This window comes from Dama dama, chromosome 5 (assembly GCF_033118175.1).
Source record: "Dama dama isolate Ldn47 chromosome 5, ASM3311817v1, whole genome shotgun sequence".
NCBI lineage: Eukaryota > Metazoa > Chordata > Mammalia > Artiodactyla > Cervidae > Dama > Dama dama.
Window position 1 is genome coordinate 94,637,822 of NC_083685.1, and position 17,964 is coordinate 94,655,785.

At 57.4% G+C, this 17,964-nt stretch overlaps 1 protein-coding gene across 4 annotated transcripts in view; it reads right to left on the reverse strand.

The window, feature by feature from the left end:
* Nucleotides 1–17,525, reverse strand: part of ATP2A3 (ATPase sarcoplasmic/endoplasmic reticulum Ca2+ transporting 3) — a 34,333-nt gene extending 16,808 nt beyond the window's left edge. The window contains exons 1-10 of one of the 4 annotated variants that reach the window (XM_061143146.1): nucleotides 17,284–17,522; nucleotides 7,355–7,372; nucleotides 7,028–7,110; nucleotides 5,196–5,300; nucleotides 4,874–5,012; nucleotides 4,533–4,613; nucleotides 4,193–4,278; nucleotides 1,970–2,434; nucleotides 1,052–1,140; nucleotides 777–879 (exon numbers count right to left, since the gene is read on the reverse strand). In XM_061143146.1, the coding sequence (XP_060999129.1) occupies nucleotides 777–879; nucleotides 1,052–1,140; nucleotides 1,970–2,434; nucleotides 4,193–4,278; nucleotides 4,533–4,613; nucleotides 4,874–5,012; nucleotides 5,196–5,300; nucleotides 7,028–7,110; nucleotides 7,355–7,372; nucleotides 17,284–17,401 (1,287 nt within the window). In that variant the 5' untranslated portion in view covers nucleotides 17,402–17,522. Of the gene's footprint in view, nucleotides 1–776; nucleotides 880–1,051; nucleotides 1,141–1,969; nucleotides 2,435–4,192; nucleotides 4,279–4,532; nucleotides 4,614–4,873; nucleotides 5,013–5,195; nucleotides 5,301–7,027; nucleotides 7,111–7,354; nucleotides 7,373–17,283 lie in introns of all 4 variants that reach the window. The other 3 variants (XM_061143145.1, XM_061143143.1, XM_061143147.1) reach the window with 3 other exon arrangements.
* Nucleotides 17,526–17,964: the final 439 nt, after the last annotated feature.

The window sequence follows — 17,964 nt, forward strand, 5'->3', positions numbered from 1 at the left end:
CTCCAGTGACTGTTCCAGCCAGAATGCAGCTAGAAGCTACCTGAGCTCCTCTCCCTCTTTCACCTAACTGGTCACCAAATCCCAGGATCTTGGCTCCAAACTCTCTCCAACCCATGCCTTCTCCCCTCTTCCTGAAGCCCCAGCCAGGACTCAGCTGACACTTCTCGGGCCCGGGTGACCACACAGGGCTCCCTGGACCCGGTCTTGCCCAGTCTGTTCTGTCCTCCACACTGAGACCTAGGCGATCGTCTGTGAATGTAGATCTGACCATATCACCCTCCTGCTCTAAACCCTTTGCTGTCTGTTTGCTGCCCTCAGCTGGGCATCAGACTGACTTGGTCTGGCCAAGTGCCCCCACTCAGGGGCGAAGAGCCTCCCACGTGCACCGTGCTTCTGCTCCAGCCACAAGGAAGAGCGTTCACTGCCTAGATCACATTAGGTTATAGTGGCCTGTGGGCCGTTTCTGGGCTGTGCCTTTTGCTTTAAACACTTCCTAGTGTTTGTCCCCCAAACCTCTTCTCCCAGGCATCCCTGGCCTTTCTATCTTTTACATTACAGTCCCCCACAGCCCAAGAGCCCCAGAGCAGGTTCTGAAGCCAAACTGAGGAAGAAGGAGGCGGGGCAGTGTGGAGTGGACGAGAATGGCAGTGTTCCTGGGGTGTGGCACTCCCAAGGGGCAGGGACCTCCAGTCCTGGGAGCTTGGATACTCTGGGAGAAAGGTCTGTTCTGAGCGCCTGGATACTAGGGAAGTCACTGAAAGTGGGTAGGGGCCCACCTCGTTGTAGTCCAGCGCTGAATCATTGCACAGGGCACAGATGGTCGCCAGCTCCACCAGCCCATCAAACTGCCCGCAGCGCACTCGCCGCTCTCCCTGACGCCTGTGGAGCCAGAGCGGTCAGAACTGGGTTCTTGGCCCCGCCCCTGGGCGATGCCCAGTATGTTGGCCCCGCCCCCAGGAGGCCTCACCAATGACAACTCTCAACAGTTGTCCTACGTAGCCCCGCCCACCCGTAAACCCCGCCCACCTGTGCCCCTTCGCCGAGCACTCACACTTCGCCCTCCGGGGCATACGTGGTGCCTGAGATGGTGAACTCGTGCAAACGGCAGGTACCCGCTCCGGCCTCGGCTACCACGAACATCTGGGGGGCACAAGGGTGTGCTCATGTGTTTTTCAAACCATTGTTTCAGAATCCCTGGTAGTACTGATCAAATGAAGTCCTACTAGGGATTCTAGCAGGTCAGGAGCTGCAGGCAGCAAAGTGAGCTGGTGCCCCGGTCCCTGCGGCAGCCTCTGGTGCGCTTTTGTGGGGGACTAAGGTCTCAGACACAGAGCGTGGGTTTCCAGGGTTTTATGGGAGCAGGGGTGGGAGAGGAGTGATCAGGGGGCCTGGGAGAATGGGAAACCCACAGCCTTCAGCATCACCCCACCCACTCCTCTACCCCCCAGAGACCTGGTGGAGTCTCAGCCAGACTCCCTGGAGCATGTGGGCAGCAGCCCAGGATCTAGGATCGAGTGCCAGGGAATGAATAATTCCTGCCTGGGTCCTTCCCAGGTCACCGGAGCTGGTGTATCGGGTGACAGGCACTGACCACAGAGCGTCACGGTGGAGCAGGATAAAACCTGGGTCCAGGCCCGGCTTGGCTCGGATGCCCAGGCTGTGCTTGACCCTCCCCTATGTCCTTTATGGTCACCTGGCAGGGCTTGCACACCCAAACTTCAGATGAGGAAACTGAGGTTCGCAGATGGCCTGCGAGGCCTGCCAAGACCCTAGAGTGACACATGTGTCCAAATGATGCATGTCCAGCCAGGCTTTGCTGCTCTGCCCCAGGAAAACCTGGATCTGCTTCCCACCATGGGGCAGCGCACATGTTCTCTCCTCCCTCTCTGGAGTTGGGGAGTGGCCCAGAGAGGTAGCCCAGCCTGCCAAGCATCACACAGCAACACCTAAGCTGGCTGCAGCCACTCACCCGGCAGACCGACATCTGATTGGTGGTGAGCGTGCCCGTCTTGTCTGAGCAGATCACCGAGGTGCAGCCCAGGGTCTCCACAGAGGGCAGACTCCGCACAATGGCATTCTTACGGGCCATGCGCCGCGTGCCCAGTGCTAGGCAAGTAGTGATGACAGCCGGGAGCCCCTCGGGGATGGCAGCCACAGCCAGGGCCACAGCGATCTTGAAGTAGTAGACAGCACCTCGAAGCCAGGAGCCGCCATGGGCGGGATCGGCAAAGTGACCGATGTTAATGACCCACACGGCCATGCAGATCACAGAGATAGCGCGAGACAGCTGCCGCCCAAACTCGTCCAGCTTCTGCTGCAGGGGCGTCCGCTCTGGCTCCACGGCGGCCATCTGACTGCGGATCTTACCCAGCTCTGTGTGCAGGCCCGTGGCCACTGCCACACCCACCGCCTTGCCCGATGCAATGTTGGTGCCCTGGCCGAGAGAGGGATGAGCAAAGGGGCTGGTTGGCACCTCAGCAGGGGCCCAGGACCCCTGGCCCCTTCAGGCTGGGATTTGGGCTCTCTTCCCGCTCCTTGGCTTTCTCTTTCTCCACGTCACTTAGTGCTCCCAGACATATGCAGCTATGTCATCTGGAGTTATGACTGTCATCGCCTTGATAGTGTCAACTCTATGAAGGCAGGGACTTGGTCTGGTGCCACATTCCCAGTGCCAGCATGGGGTCTGGCACAGAGGCAGCAACAGCTGATACTGACAGAACAGCACAGCACCAACCCATTAAAATGAGGTTCATACCCAACCAAGACAGCCACACAGGGGTGCTGCTGTGATCTCAGGTAAACAGTTTTAAACAGTATTTACTGAAGAATCCAGAAAATCTGCACTTAAGTCCATCCATCCCGAAGGGCCCAGTAGGATCCCCAAGCCCTGATGCAAGGGCTGGCCAGCGTGATCCTCCGTGTTCTTTGCTGTAAAATGGTCCAGCAGAAGCAAGAGACACAGCTATTAAGGGGAGGCTCATAACTCATCCCCTTCAGATGGGTGCCCCGTGTCAAGGCTGGAGAGGTAGGTGCTGGCAGCCTCGGTATTTCTTCTGCCCTGAGCCATGCAACTCCTGCCCCCACATACAGGCAGGCCCCTCTGCTAAGGAAGGGATTCCCAGGCACTAGTGGTAAAGAATCTGCTTGCAATGCAGAAGGCCCAGGTTTGACTCCTGGATGAGAAAGATCCCCTGGAAGAGGAAATGGCACCCCACTCCAGTATTCTTGCCGGGGAGATCCCATGGACAGAGGAGCCTGGCGGGTCGCAAAGAGTCAGACACGACTGAGCAACTAAACACGCATGCACTGCCAAGGAAACGGCCTGCAGTTAGCCAGAGCACCCTCCTTAGGAAGTCTCCTGTGATGGGTGCTGATGCCTGAGCATGCCCCTTGGTGTCCCCTCCCCACCCAAAGCAGCTTATCCAAAGCTTCCGGGCACCTTGGCAGGGCGCTCCCCTCAAGCAGAGCTGCGGGTGAATATTGCTTTCTCCCTTTCTGTTCACTTCTGGGGACACCTTATAACTTAGCGCCCAGGGCCACTGCCAGTTGGCTTGACCCCTCTTTGTGGCCTCTGTGCTCGGCTTCAGGCTGTTGTTAGGCAGCCCATGAGCATCACTGGTTAGGTCTCTCTGGGGCCACAGGGGCTGATCCTTTCCCCCAGAGCTGAACCCCATCACTCTCCCTGAGCAGACACTCTCCCTGGTGTCTTCTCTTAGGGATCAGTTTTCTTATCTGAGAAACGAATGGTTCCTGACATCCTCCACCATTGTGGCAATGCGCCTCTCTCTCGAGGACTCCGTTGAGTGACTATACACAAGCTCTGCCCCTCTCCAGCTTAAAGCAGGATAAGCCTAGCAGGCAGGAGAAAAACTCTAGGGTCAGATGGCTGAGTCCACATCCCAGCTCTGCCGCTCACTGGCTGTGTGACCTTGGGAAACTTACTTAACCTCTCTGTGCCTTGTTTCCTTGCTGGAAAATGCAGACAAGTGCACTCATTTCAAAGATGATGTGAGTATAAAATAAATTAATACAGGTAAAGGTCTTAGAACAGGGCCAAGCAAACAGCCTCCAGTAAACACAGCTATTATTATTACTAGAAATTTCCATGTATTCTCAATGATTGTGAGGTTCTTTCCCACAGGGCTTTAACTGATTCATCTAAATGTTATTATTTTTATTATAAGGCACTTACAGAAAACAGCATGTTCTTCTTGTCCTGGTTGACAGCTCTGGGGTCCGGGATGGCGTCCGTGTGCTTGGTCACAGACACAGATTCACCTGGATATGGAATCAGAAATGAGAAGCCCGGGACTTCCCTGGTGGTCCAGTGACTGAGACTCCACACTCCCCTTTGCAGGGTGCCTGGGTTCAGTCCCTGGTCGGGGTACTAGATCCCACGTGCCGCAACTAAAGATCACAATCACAACTAAGACCTGGTGTAGACAAATACACACATACATAAATAAATACTTTAAAAAAGAAACGAGAAGCCCCGTGTGAAGTCCTCCCGTCCCCTGGCCTCTGGGCCTCACCGGTCAGGATGGACTGGTCCACTCTCAGCGTGGTGGACTTGATGTCGATGAGACGGAGGTCGGCAGGCACTTTGTCTCCCACTGTGGAGGGAGAGCGGCTTGGCTGAGTGTGGCTCTGGGCACCCCTTCCCAGGAAAGCCAGCAGGGCTCCTGGAAGCCAAGGCCCAGGCTGGGAGGCAGCATGAGCTGTCCCCTGGCTTACAGTCCCCTTATCCATCTGATGGGGTTCTGGCTAAAGAGCTGCAGAGGGATCCAACAGCCCCCCTCTACAACATACAGTCAGAAAGAGAAGAGTGGGCTCATTAGCGTCTCATAATGCAAGGAGAATACCCCCGAAGCACCTGCCACTTCCACGATGTCTCCGGGGACGATGTCCCGGGCACGGATGCGTTGCACACCCTTGCGGTCCGCGCGTATCACCTTGCCCATCTCAGGTTCATACTCCTTGAGGGCCTCGATGGCACTCTCTGCGTTGCGTTCCTGCAGAGGCAGGAAGGCTGTCTATCCCTGCTGGCCCTAGCAGGCCACCCCCTTGGTAGAACACCCCTTGGGGCCTGGGATGGATCTGGAAGCAGAAGGACCTGCAGGGTTCCAGGACCCGGTGAAGGTGACACCGAGCAGCTGGGAGACCCCAGGACGCAGCCCCACCCCCGAGTCTCCCACCTGCCACACGCCCACGATCGCATTGGCCACAAGGATCAGCATGATGACCAGGGGCTCCACGAAGGCTGTCGTGGTCTCCTCGCCCTCCTCAAACCAGGCCAGGACCTGTTGGGATCAGAGCTGGTGAGTGGCAGCTATGCCATGGGCCAGGGTCTGCCTGCCATTTCCTGTGTACACTGGGTCTGTCTGCTCCCATTTGGGAGGAAGTACCCCTGGGGAGCCCTGGACTTGGAGAGGTCTGCTCTCAGAAGGCCTTGGCTTGGTCACTACTCCCTCCAGGTAGTGACCGCCACAGCCCACGACCCACCCCACCCACTCTCAGGGTTGTGGGGCCACTGTTGGCCTGACTGTGGTTCTCCAAGTGTGGGGCCCAGACCAGCAGCAGCATCACCTGGGAACCTGTCAGAAATGCAAATTATTGGGGTCCATCCCAAACCTACTGAGTCAGAAACTCTGGGGTGGACCCCAGCAATCTGTTTGAAGCAGCCCAGGTGATCCTGCTGCAAATTCAGGTTCATGGCCCTTTGGTCAGAGGACCATGGTCAGAGGACCAGCCAGAGCCCAGGCCTGGAGGCGGGAGACCTGGTTCCAGTCTGTTCCCACCTCCTGGCCCAAGTGGGTACTTGTCATCTTCTCCAGGCCTCCATGTGTCCATCTGTTCTAAGGAGGGGGTACCAGAACCCTTTTGGCTTGGCTGTATTGGGCACCGGCCTGCATAGACTTTTCAAAGGACAGTGAGTGTCCAGGATGGTCAGACGTCAGGGCAGGGCTGGGAGCAGGAGTCACAACCACCCTCTGGACTCCATTGCTTGCATGACCCTTGGGTCTCTGCTGCTCAGCCACCAATGCCCCCCTCCCCACCACTCCACCCTGGGCCCATGGCCCTGCGGGTCCAGAAGGAGCCTAGGCATGGCGCATGGGGGTCAGCAATGAGGAGCAGCAGCCAGGAGGCAGCTGCGGGAGGTTGAAGTCCAAAGTCTCTCTGAGGAGCGATGGAAGGTGTTGCATACGCTCTCACCCCGGGGGATTCACCCCCCACATTCGGCAATATCCGTAGACATGACTATCACAACCATGGGGTGCTAATGGCATCTGGTGGGCAGAGGCCAGGGATGCTGCTAAACACTCTACAGTACACAGGACAGCCCCTGACACAGAGAATTGTCTGGTCCAAGAAGCCAATGGTGTTGTTGCTGAGAAACCCTGCACTAAGGCAGGGAGGGGTGGGGTCAGGTGTGCTTTTGCAAGCTCACTCTGAAAGCCAGGGTGGAAGAGGGGCTGGAGGGGACAGATGAGAGCCGGGAGTCCACTGTGGGGGTTACTAGAATTTGGGCAAGGGCAGGGGCTGGGCAAAGAACTGATGCTTTCAAACTGTGGTGCTAGAGAAGACTCTTGAGAGTCCTTTGGACTGCAAGGAGATCAAACCAGTTAATCCTAAAGGAAATGCTGAAGCTGAAGTTCCAATACTTTGGCCACCTGATTGGAAGAGCCAACTCATTGGAAAAGACCCTGATGCTGGGAAAAATTGAGGACAGGAGAACGGGGTCACAGAGGATGAGATGGTTAGATGGTATCACCAACCCAATGGACATAAATTTGAGCAAACTCTGGGAGATATTATTGAAGGATAGGGAAGCCTGGCATGCTGCAGTTCATGGGGTCACAAACAGTCAGACACAACTGAGCAACTGAACAACAAAGGGGATGGACAGGGGCCCAGGGATGCCCATAGCCGAGAGGACAGCCTGTGGCTCAGAGCCTGGGCCTCTGAGCACTGCCTGGACCCGCTCCCCAGCCCAGGCTGCCTGATGCCGTGGGAAAGGGCTACTTACGAAGGAGACCAGGGCGGCCAGCAGCAGGATTCGAACCAGGAGGTCCTCGAACTGTTCCAGCACGAGCTCCCACAGGGACTTCCCTGCGAACGGGAGCACCGCATGAGGGCTGGGCTCCTGACCGACCGCGTCCATGCAGAGCTGCGGTGGCCCATTCCCTCCCTCCCATTTGAATGGGGAGAATCCGAGGCCCTGAGAGGCACAGTGGGGCAACGCTGGGGACTCAGCCAGGCCCCACCTGCCTGGGAGGGGAGGACACCGCCTGACGGTGACTGGCCCGGGGTGTCATCTGGTGCCCTTGCAGGCCGCCCTAGCCCCCAGCCTCACCTTCCTCAGTCGGGAGTTCTGCAGGATCCAGGCAGCCACAGGAGCCATGAGGAGACAAGAAATGACTCGGTTACCGAGCGGAGTCTGAGCAGTCCCTTCCCTGCGATGCCCACCAAAACCCCCACGATGGGCAGGACACATTCCCCCCAGGTTTCTGAGGTCACAGAACACGTGGTTTGAGCCCGGATACTTTCACATCCCTCCCCCACCTGACTCTGGTTGAAGATGGCCTAATGTGACCTGACTCATCCTGGGGCAAGAATTGAGCCAGGGTCCTCCAGACCATCCACGCCAGTTCCTCCTCCATTGCACAGAGGGGAAACTGAGACCTGGAGGAGATGGGAACCCTGAGGTCACACAGGGAGTTGATAGCTCTCAGGGCTCCCTGCACTGCCCTTTCTCAGATGCCCACCCAGTCCTGTTCAATGTCCCCCTACCCACGGTAGGGTGGCCCCTTCGTTCAAATTGAGAAAACTGGCTCAGGCCACCTCTGACACACCTGCTTCTCCAGGACCAAGGGGATAAGGCCCGCAGCACTGCCCACCCCACCCGGGGCTCCCTGGGCACGACCTCAGCAGCCAGCGCCCCGGGCTTCAGTTCCGGGAGGCTGACTGTCAGCTTGTCCCCTCCCAGGCCCTCTGCTCCAGCAGGCTCAGAGAGGACCCAGCCAGCCTGCCGAGACCCAGACCCACAGGCTATTTTGAAGAACCATGTCTCCAAACACCACAAGGACCTACTGTCCCCTTACAGGCTCCACTTTCATCTCCTCCAGGTCCTGGAGCACCCATGTTACAGGTGGAGCTGGCTGCCCCAGTAGCTGAGTCTGGGAATCTTCCCAACAGCCTAAAGGGGAGGTGGGTGGGGATGCCGATCCCGTCTTGCAGGTGCAAGAACTGAGGTCCGGAGTGGATGTGTGGCTTGAACAAGGTCACACAGCAAGCAAGGGTGTTTGTGGTGTGAGGCTGTCACGGCTAACGCCATGACAGGCAGCCTAGATTAGGAGTAGGCCTGGTTTCCCGGGGTAACATAATTATCAGGCCTCCTGGAGCCAATCAACATATGTCTAGCAAGAAAAAGGGAACCTATCAGGGGAAAGCTGAAAGCCCCACGTTGGGCCAACAAAAATTACCTTGCAACTGTGTAACCAATCCGCTTGCGCCAACTACCTGCTGCTTTTTTGACCTAATAAATACCCGAGAGAACTGGGGCTCGGGGCCTTTTCGTCCTCACACACTTGGTGAGGGCAGGAGGCCCTGGCTCGAGTCAGTAACAAATTCCCCTATTGCAAGTTGCATTGTTTCGAGGAGTCTTCTTTGCCGACCGGGGACTCGGACTACAGGCAGAACAGTGGGTCTGTGAGAAGGGGCCCTGGACGGGTTTCTCCCTCCTTCTGCTGATCTCAGGACCTGCCCAGGGCTGTCAGAGGGCTCTCTCAGATCGAGCCTAACTGTCCCTGTCTCCTTTTGTCCTGTGCTATTCCCAGGACAGTCCCTAGGCCAGCAGCTTCAGGGTCACCCGGGAGCTTGTTAGCAACGCAGACCCCGAGGCCCCACCCCAGGCTGGCTCTTCCTCCTCCTCACTGACATGGGTCCTTGCCTCTGCCCACCTGCTTCTAGCTTAAGCACCAGCTAGCACTTTTTCCCACGGGCGGCCCCTACCCTGACCACCTGTTTGGAAGGTCTGGGGTCTGCACCTGGCAGCTGAACCATGGGGAGTACTGAGCAGCCCAGTGGGCCGCAGGAATCCAGGAGGAAAACATATAACCTAAAAATACACTTTCTAGCATTTTCTCCAAAGTCCTATTTTAGGCAACAGCTGACATTTTCCGTGGAAAATGTAATCTCCAGTGTCCTGCGTTGAGATTAAAATCAAACAGACCTTTTTCTTCTGATCTATTTAGCTAAAGCGAACAGGAAAGGCAGGAGGAGGGCCAGCCCTGGTTTCTGGGCCAATTCTCCAATGGAGCAGGGTCCTTTAGAGGTCATCTCAGCCATGCCCCAGCCTCAGAGCACATGTCTGCTTGGAGTTCCTCAACCCCTCAACCTCTGCAGGTGTCTTTAGGATTCCTGACCTCAACCCCTCAACCTCTGCAGGTGTCTTTAGGATTCCTGACTTAAAGAAGAGTTTATCTGCAAGTCTCACCTGAATCCCTCCCTCGGTTTACCTAGCCCCTCCCTCTGCTGGCGTGTAGCCTCGAGGCCACCTCAGGGCATTTTTTCTGGATAGGGGTGAGGCCTAGGGTTGGGAGACCTGTTCAGGAACATAACAGCTCTAGCGAGTGAAGTTGCTCAGTCGTGTCCAACTCTTGGCGACCCCATGGACTATAGCTTACCAGGCTCCTCCATCCATGGAATTTTCCAGGCAAGAGTGGAAAATTGGAGTGGGTTGCCATTTCCTTCTCCAGGGGATCTTCCCAACCCAGGGATCGAACCTGGGTCTCCCACATTGCAGGCAGGCAGTTTACCATCTGAACACCTGGGAAGCAGCCACCAGCTCTACTCCCCACTGCAAACTGCCCTCCACCTGCTGGTCTCACCGGGTCTCCTCCCTCTCCCCTTCCACCTGACTGTCCCCTTCTGCTGCCAGATCCAAAGTCCACACTTGGTGGTCGTTATCACGCTATCCCCCCGGGGCTTCTCATTCTCCCCACTGTGTGGACACAGAGTAGGACTGCACGTCCCATCTTCCCATTCGAGTTGCAAAAAGAAGGATGTGTGTTAGTTTGGGCTGGAATGTAGAACTGTTGGCGAATGGCACCATCCAGTGGAACTTCCTGCGGTGATGGAAGAGTCCTACAGCCATGCTGTCTGATATGGTAGCCACCAGCCACATGGGGCTATTGAGCACTGGGAATGTAGCTCCTGTGACTAAGTAGCTACATTTTTTTCCTTTATTATTATTTAAAAATATTTAATCATTTTGCTGTGCCAGGCCTTGGTGGCAGCGTGTGGGATCTTCCATCTTCACTGTGGCATGTGGAATCTAGTTCCTTGACAAGGGATCAAACTTGGGCCCCCTGCGTTGGCAGCCGAGTCTTAAGCCACTGGACAGCCAGGAAAGTCCCAGTAGGTATATTTTAAATTAATTTTCATTCACTGAACCTCAAACAGCCACGCAAGGCTAGTGGCTGCTCCACTGGACCACACAGTCTGGAGCTCTCTGACCCTCTGCTCTAGCAACCAGCACCTGTGTGACAGTATCTGCTTGTGAACCTGAGTCAGAGTCAGGAGACACTCAGCTGCACGGAGGTGTGTGTACACACTGTGAGCAAGAGATGACCTGGATTGTTTCAAGCCACTGAAATCTGGGGGTTGTAATGCAGGATAACCTGGCCGATCCTGACCGATACCCTCTTCTCCCCAGATCTGGCCTCTACAGGGGTAGAGCAAGGCATGGGCAGGCTCAGTAAGCCATGAGGTCACTGCAGATGCCCCACCTATCCGTGCAGGAGGGCCCGTCCCTGCTCCTGAAATGCACGGGCTTCCAGTCCTGCCTGAGCAGCTGCCTCCCCGGGGGGCCCTGGGCCTCATTTGGAAGATGGAGTACCACCCCCTCCCTGCAGGCTGCTGTGTGAATAAGCATTATTATCATTACTGAGTCACAGTTATTAAGCACCTACTATATATACCAAAGAACTTCCGAGATGGCACTAGTGATAAAGAATCCACTTGCTAATGCCCAAGAGGCAAGAGAGGTGGGTTCGATCTCTGGGTCGGGAAGATCCCCTAAAGAAGGCAATGGCACCCCACTCCAGTATTCCTGCCTGGGAAATTCCATGGACAGAGGAGTCTGGCGGCCTACAGTCCATGGGGCCACAAAGAATCAGACACGGCCGAGCAACTGAGCACTCCTATACCAAGCAGTGTGCCCCATGCCTACTTCATCTCCAGAGAGGAACGGCAGCGCGGTGTGCGCCTAACATGTGAGGAGGTGCTCCACAGACAGGATGATCGCCTCCTCATGTGCACTGCTCTGGTGCGATTCTCAAACAAGCCAGGAAAGAGGATGTGATTATTACTCCCATTTTACAGAGCAGAAGCGCAGAGAGGCTGAGTGCCTACCTCACGGTCACACAGCTGGGAGTGGCAGGGAAGGGTTTTGAGCTCGGGCAGTCTGGCTCTCGAACCCGTGCTCTGGACCTCTTGCACTCACTCCTAGACTGTCCTGACTTCCCACCCCAGTGGTCCCTGAGCCTCCCCCGGTCAAGATCACCGGAAGGATCATAATCTCCCATGTCCTGACTGTTGGGCTGGAAGCCATCATCAGCTGGCCCTTCCAAGGAGAATGCCCCATCTCTTGATGCCATCCACCAAGCCTCATGGGCCAGGACCATAACAAGAGGTGCCACCCCTCCCAGACTCCCGCTGGGCCAATCTGGGGGCATATGACTCCCCCCAGTATTGCCTGAATCGTTCATATGGTGACCTCTCCTGACCAAACCCTACTCTGCAGAACTCTTGCCAGACTGAATCATTCCCTGTCCACAGATACCCGATGCGGGGCTGGCCTGTAGGGTCCTGGAATGTGATCAGAGAAACTTGGCGGCTTAGAGCAGAGAATCTGGTCCAAGGACTGGAGTTCAAATCCTATTATCTCGGTAGTTCTGTGACCATGGGCAAGTCACTTTAAGCCTGACTGTGCCTCAGTTTCCCTGTCTGGAAAATGAGGATAATAACAGCAACCACCTCATGAGGTTGTATAACATGTATGAAGCACAGCGCATGGTGAATGCTCAGCAAACCTTAGCCATGACAACAGTGAACAGAAGTTCCTGTATCCCTAGCACCTGGGACAGCACTTGGCACACAGTGGGCACTCAATAAAATAGAATGAATGAATGACCCTACCCTGCTCACTGATCTTCCGTGGCTCTCCTGGGCCTATAAGATAAAGACCAACCTTCAAGACCTTCCTGGACTCACCTGTCCAGAATCACTCTCATATCTTAGATGGCCAGCCTTCCCTCCACCCGCCAAGCAAGATGCCTCAGGGCTGCCCCTGGTTTTGCCCCGCTCCAAGATTTTGCTTTCAGAGTCCCTTCTGTGCAGGGTACCTCCCCATTTCCTCATCGGAACTTCCAGGAGGGCTTCCTGGAAGAGTCCTTCTCTCGCTGGTCATCAATGTTACCTCCTGCTCCAGCACCGGCATACCTCTAGGTACTCAGGCAGAGGCTGAGTCATCCCTAAGTCCACCCAGAGCCTCACAGAATTGTTTATTCACTTGCCCCACGGTTCAGCCCTTGGGGCACAGCCCAGAGTCCAGGAGAAGGGAGGTGCAAGGCCAAGACTGCCCCCAAGCTCCACTCACCACCTGCTCCCTTAATTCCCCCCTCTACTCCTTCCTCCATTGGAAACTGGTATTTCGGCTTCTAAATGTTGGTTCTAGCCAGGTTCCAGCCGGGTGAGGTGAGTGCTCACCAAGGTCTTCCTTAAAGGTAAATTTGCAGAGCAATTAAACTCTCATTTGCAAAGTCAGGGAGAGGCCTTGCCTGGGCAGACCCCACCCCACCTGCCTGGCCTGTCCCTGGTCTCCAGGCCCCACCTGGAGTGGTCAGTCCTACCTGGCTGACCAGGCCCCAGAGGTGAAGTGTTGGCAAGGCAACTGTGTACCCACGGTACTGTGGGCTCACCTGGCCATGCCTCAGAGAGCTGCTGGTACACGGGCTTGGGGTTCTACAGGGGCAGGGCTGGTGCAGAGGGGCGGGGGGGGGGGTGTGCCAAGGCTGCCCAACAAAGGTGTGAGAACTAGGGTGAAGCCTGAAGGCTCTTCACACCTGTGAAGCCCCTATAGGGGATCTCAGGGTCGTGTCTCTGCCCTACAGACAACAGGGGGGCCAAGGAAGTGGGTGCCTAGGCTGAGGGCAGGAGATAAGGTCACAGCCAAGTCACCACCCGCAGGAATCTAAATCAAGACCATCCCTCCCACGTGGTGGCCCTGGAGCTCCAGGACCCACTGCACAGATGGGCAGGCTGAGGCCCAGGAAGGCAGGCGCCTGCCCCCGTCACAGCCCCTCCACCAGCCCCCTTAAACCAAAACACTGCCCCTTCCCGGCAGAGACCTCCAGGGACCTCACCTGACCCCTATATCTCTGGGCTCTGGGTTAAGGGCGCTTTGGGGGGTGATGGCCCAACCCAGTCCTGCCTCCTGCCGAGGCTCACGTCCAGCAGGAATGATAGGCAGCCCATCCATGGACACAAAGAGGGTCAAGGGCTCCTAAATATATACAGTAAAATGCCCAATAGGATTTGCAAAAAGAAAAATGCAAAGGAAGACTGTGAGAGGCCACCTTCTCTCAGATTGGCATCTGATAAGGTAGTGTGTTGGTGGGGTGGTGGGGAAACAGGTAGGCCAACTGGTGCAACTTTATGAAGAACAGTGTGGCAACAGCTGTCAACATGGAAAATACACACTTCCTTGGACCCATCAATTCCACTTCTAGGAATCTGTCCTTTTGTGATTTTCAGAGTGTGAAATGACATGAGGACAAGGATACGCCTTATGTGTGTGATAACAGAGGCTTCACACAAACCCTAAACCCATGAGAAGCCAGAGGGAAGAAACGCTGAACGGCCATGTGAAGAAGCTCTGCGAAGCCACTAGAAAGCCCAAGGATGCTCCACATGGAACCATCCTCAAGAGTGACTGTCACAAGGAGAAGAGGGGCAAAAGGCCCTCAAAATCCACTCCCTTTCACGTAAAAAAAGACCACCGATCACAGACCCAGAGGTGTGTGCGCACAGGATATCTTGGGAAGGAGACACTAGGGCTGCCGGGAGGGGTTTGTGGGGACAGGGCTGGGGAGCATTTACCCTACACCTTGGGGACTTTTTGCATGTGGCACTGTGTGCCCATTTTTATTCAAAAAATAAGTTGAGGGAATTCCCTGACGGTCCAGTGGTTAGGACTCCACACTCTCACTGCCCAAGGCCTGGGTTCAATCCTTGGTCAGGGAATTAAGATCCCACAAGCCATGGTCAAAAACAAACAAAACAAAAAAATCAGTTGAAAGCTTGTAGAAATCCCCCCTGCACACCCCACCCTGGGCACCTCTGGGACCTGCCGAGAAAGATGGGCTCACAAGAGGCCAGGAGCCTCCCACTTACTGCCTGGTCGAGGCCTCAGAGGGCATGGCTACATGCTGGGGTGCAGACAGATGGGGGGACAGTGAGGGCGTGGGGGAACAACTCCAGGCACACTCACTGACGGACGGCCCCCTCCCCGCTCAGAGGACGGGGAGAAGGACCCCACACCCTCCTCTGCCTGCAGAACTTGAGAACTTTAGGACTTAAGCAAATGACTTCCTTGTGGTTTCTAGCACTAACGACTTTGCAGGTGCATAGACTCCTGGGGTGGGGGGGACACTAGTCCCTGGGGTGTCCCCTCCACCGGCAGGTCCCGCCCCCCCCCTCCCCCCCAGCGCCGGCTTCTGGCCCAGAGCCACGCCAGGCTCCTCCCCTGCCACAATAAGTGAGGGCTCAGTGTACGCAAACACTCACAAATAACTCTGTGGCACAGGTCCTATCGTAGCCTCACTGACAATGAGCAAATAGAGGCACAGAGAGGCAAAGCAGTTGGTCCAGGATTGCACAGCTATGAAGGGGCAGAGCTAGGGCCTGAAACCCTGTCAGCCTCACTCCATAGGCCGTGTGGGGTGCCCAGGCTTCCTCCTCAGGCCAGGGCTGGGAGGGGAGGAGACCCTGAGGCAGGAAGAGCTCCCTTCTCCTCATCTGAGGACTTCCAGAGCCCTGGAATGCTTCCTGAGGAAAAAGCCCTTGGAGGAGCAGGGGTGGGGGTGGGGGGGGGTTGGTGCAGGGAAAAGGTGAGCAGAAGGTTCCACTAGCTCCTGTCTAGCTGACCCCAGCTCCGAGCACAGGCCCCTACTCCAGGGTCCCAGAGTCTGCAGAAACTGTGACCCCCTTGAACTGACAGGGAAAGCGAGACCCAGAGAGGGGCAGGCACCCAGGATTAGCTCCATTTACTAGGTGACCTTAGGTAACCTGTCTAACCTCCTGGTGCCTCAGTTACCCCCTCTGTAAAATGGGGATGACAGCAGTTGTTTTTAGAAAGGAAAGAAGACAAGAGATGAAAAGTGCTAAGACCAGTGCCTGGCACAGAGTAAATACTCAGTAAACATTAGCTTTTATTTTTACTACCATCAAAGCACAGTGGAACTGGAGGAGCCCAGGAATAGCCGCTCCCCAACTTTTCCTACCGCCCTCCCCAAAACGCACATCCACCTCTCTGGACCTACACACTGCACCGACATCCTTATCCATCACCGGCCAGGGCACCCTAAAATCCTCTCACCTAAACCAGACAACACGGGGGAGAACTAAGGCTCCCTCGTCTCAGTCAGCTTCCCCTCTTCAGGGAGACATGGGGGCCAGAAAGGGCCAGAAAGGAGAAGGGTGTTGGCCAGGGTAAGGCAGGGCAACCTCTGTACGGTTCTGGAGAAGGGCTGGGCCTCCAGTTTCCTTTGGGAATCAGGACTCCCCGAGCGGGAGGCCACACAGAGGAGGCGGTGGAACCCCAGCTCTGCTGCCCTGACCGCCCCCCTCAACCCATGAGCTGGGGGACCAGCCCAGCTTGCCCTGCACTCCTCCGGCAAGGACACCCTGCCTGCCAAGTCACTAATGGGGGATATTAAATAATATTTATCTCCCTAGTTCCTCCCACAGCTCAACTAAATATAGCAGCTAATTTTTTTGAAAAAGGATTTCTGCTCCAGAAAGATAATATTTATATAAGAGGTGGTTGTCATAAACCAATACAAAACCCAAAGCTCCCTTTCTGACAGCTCTTTGCAATTTTCAAGCCAGCCCTGGGCAGTGAGACACACCAGCCAGAGAACTTCCCCTCTGGCTGGAGGGGAGCCCTGCCAGGGTGAGTCCCCAAGATCTGAAAGATCTGCACGCTGGGGATGGAGATGACATTTCTCTCTGGACCCCTAGGGACCCCGAGCCCTAGGGGTGGACGAAGGGGGTAAAATCCTGCCTGGAAGTGACTTGGGGAGGGACCTCTGCATCTTCCACCTTCCCAGGGCCACGTCTGGACAGTACAGGCACTGGCCAGCGCCTTCGGGCCGGGGGAGAATTCCACATGCCATTGAACACAAGAAAGGATGACACCTTGCTCTCCCAGACAGCAACAGCGCCCAAGGCTCCCTCCAGATCAGAGACGGGGCGGGCGTGGCTCCAGGTCACCCAGGAAGGAAAGGCCTCCCCAAGCAACTCCCACTGCGTGGCCTCGAACCTGCCACCCTGCAGGGAGGTGGGTCTCCCGCCTCAGCAGTTCAAAGCCCCCACCACCGACTCCCGCCAGCCACATCCGCCCGGGGTGGCAGAAAGAGGAAGACCTGGGGATGGGGGTGGGGGCACCCAAGCTGCCAGCTGACAAGCTGCACCTTCCGGGCGTTTTATTGAGCCCTCGAGGGAGACCCTCGGGGTCAGCTGGGAGGCGGGACCTCAGGGTCTCCGGCTGGTCCCCCTCCAGCTGACCTCGGTGTGCGCACCTGCCGGACTCCGGCGGGCTGCGGCAGCGCGGGGATGCAGCGCGGAGCGGCGACGGAGGTGGGCGAGGACCTGCGGGAGTGGACCGCGACCGGGATGGAGGTGGGAAGCCCGGAAGGGCCGCACAGGTCCCTGGGCCCCGAGGGAGGAGATCGGGGTGGGGGAGCCAGGCGTCCGGTCTCCGAACCCGGAACCCGCACCTCCTTCCCCGGCGAAGGTGCAGCGCGGCCCCGCCGGGAGCCCCAAAAGCGTCTGCAGAGGTTTCCGGAGCCCTCGCTTCCTGCCCGCCCGCCCGCGGGGGCCGATGGCTGGGAGGGGCGAGGACCGCTCCGCGGCCACCGTGCCGGGGTGGGTTGGGGGGGAGGGCCGAGACCGCAGCGCGCGAGGGCCCCGCTGCCCCTGCCTGGTCCGAGCTCTCACCGTTAGGGCCGTAGCGCTCCCGCGCGCAGGTCACCTGCTCCGCGCTCAGGCCGCCCTCGGCCGTCACCGAGAAGCGGCGCAGCACGTCGGCGGCCGGGAGCAGGTGCGCCTCCTCCATGCCGCCCGCCCGGCCGTCTGCGCCGTTGGCACAGGGGGGGGCCGCCTCTCCGAGGGGCTACTGCGCGGGGCGCCGGGGGCTCGGACCCCGACGGGCGCCGCGCGAGGCCATGACCGCGCTGGGACCTTCCCCGACGGCAGTGGCGGCGGCGGCCGGGGCCCCCGCCAGGATGCTGCGCGCCGGGCTCACTCCCCGGGGCGGGGCGGCGCGGGGCCCGCCCCCGCACTCACACCCCTTCCGGCCGCCCTCGGAGCCCTCCGCCCCGCCCCCGCAGCGCCCCGGGGCGCGGAGGCTGGGCCACCCGCCCGTTCTGCAGAAGGGGGAACTGAGGCCGCCCACGCGGAACGCGCAGAACTTGGGGGAGCCGAGGGCTCGAGGTCCGGAAAGGCCTCGGCCACTGGCCACAGAGCTCCGGGGTGGGGGTGGGAAACGGGGCAGGGAACTGGGGAGGGCTGCTGAGCTGAGCTGTCTCTGAGCTGCCTTCTCTTGAGCCCTCTTGGGTCCTGGGGGGTTGCAAGATGGGAGACGTCCATAGAGGAGTTTCCTACCCCCTTTCTCGAACT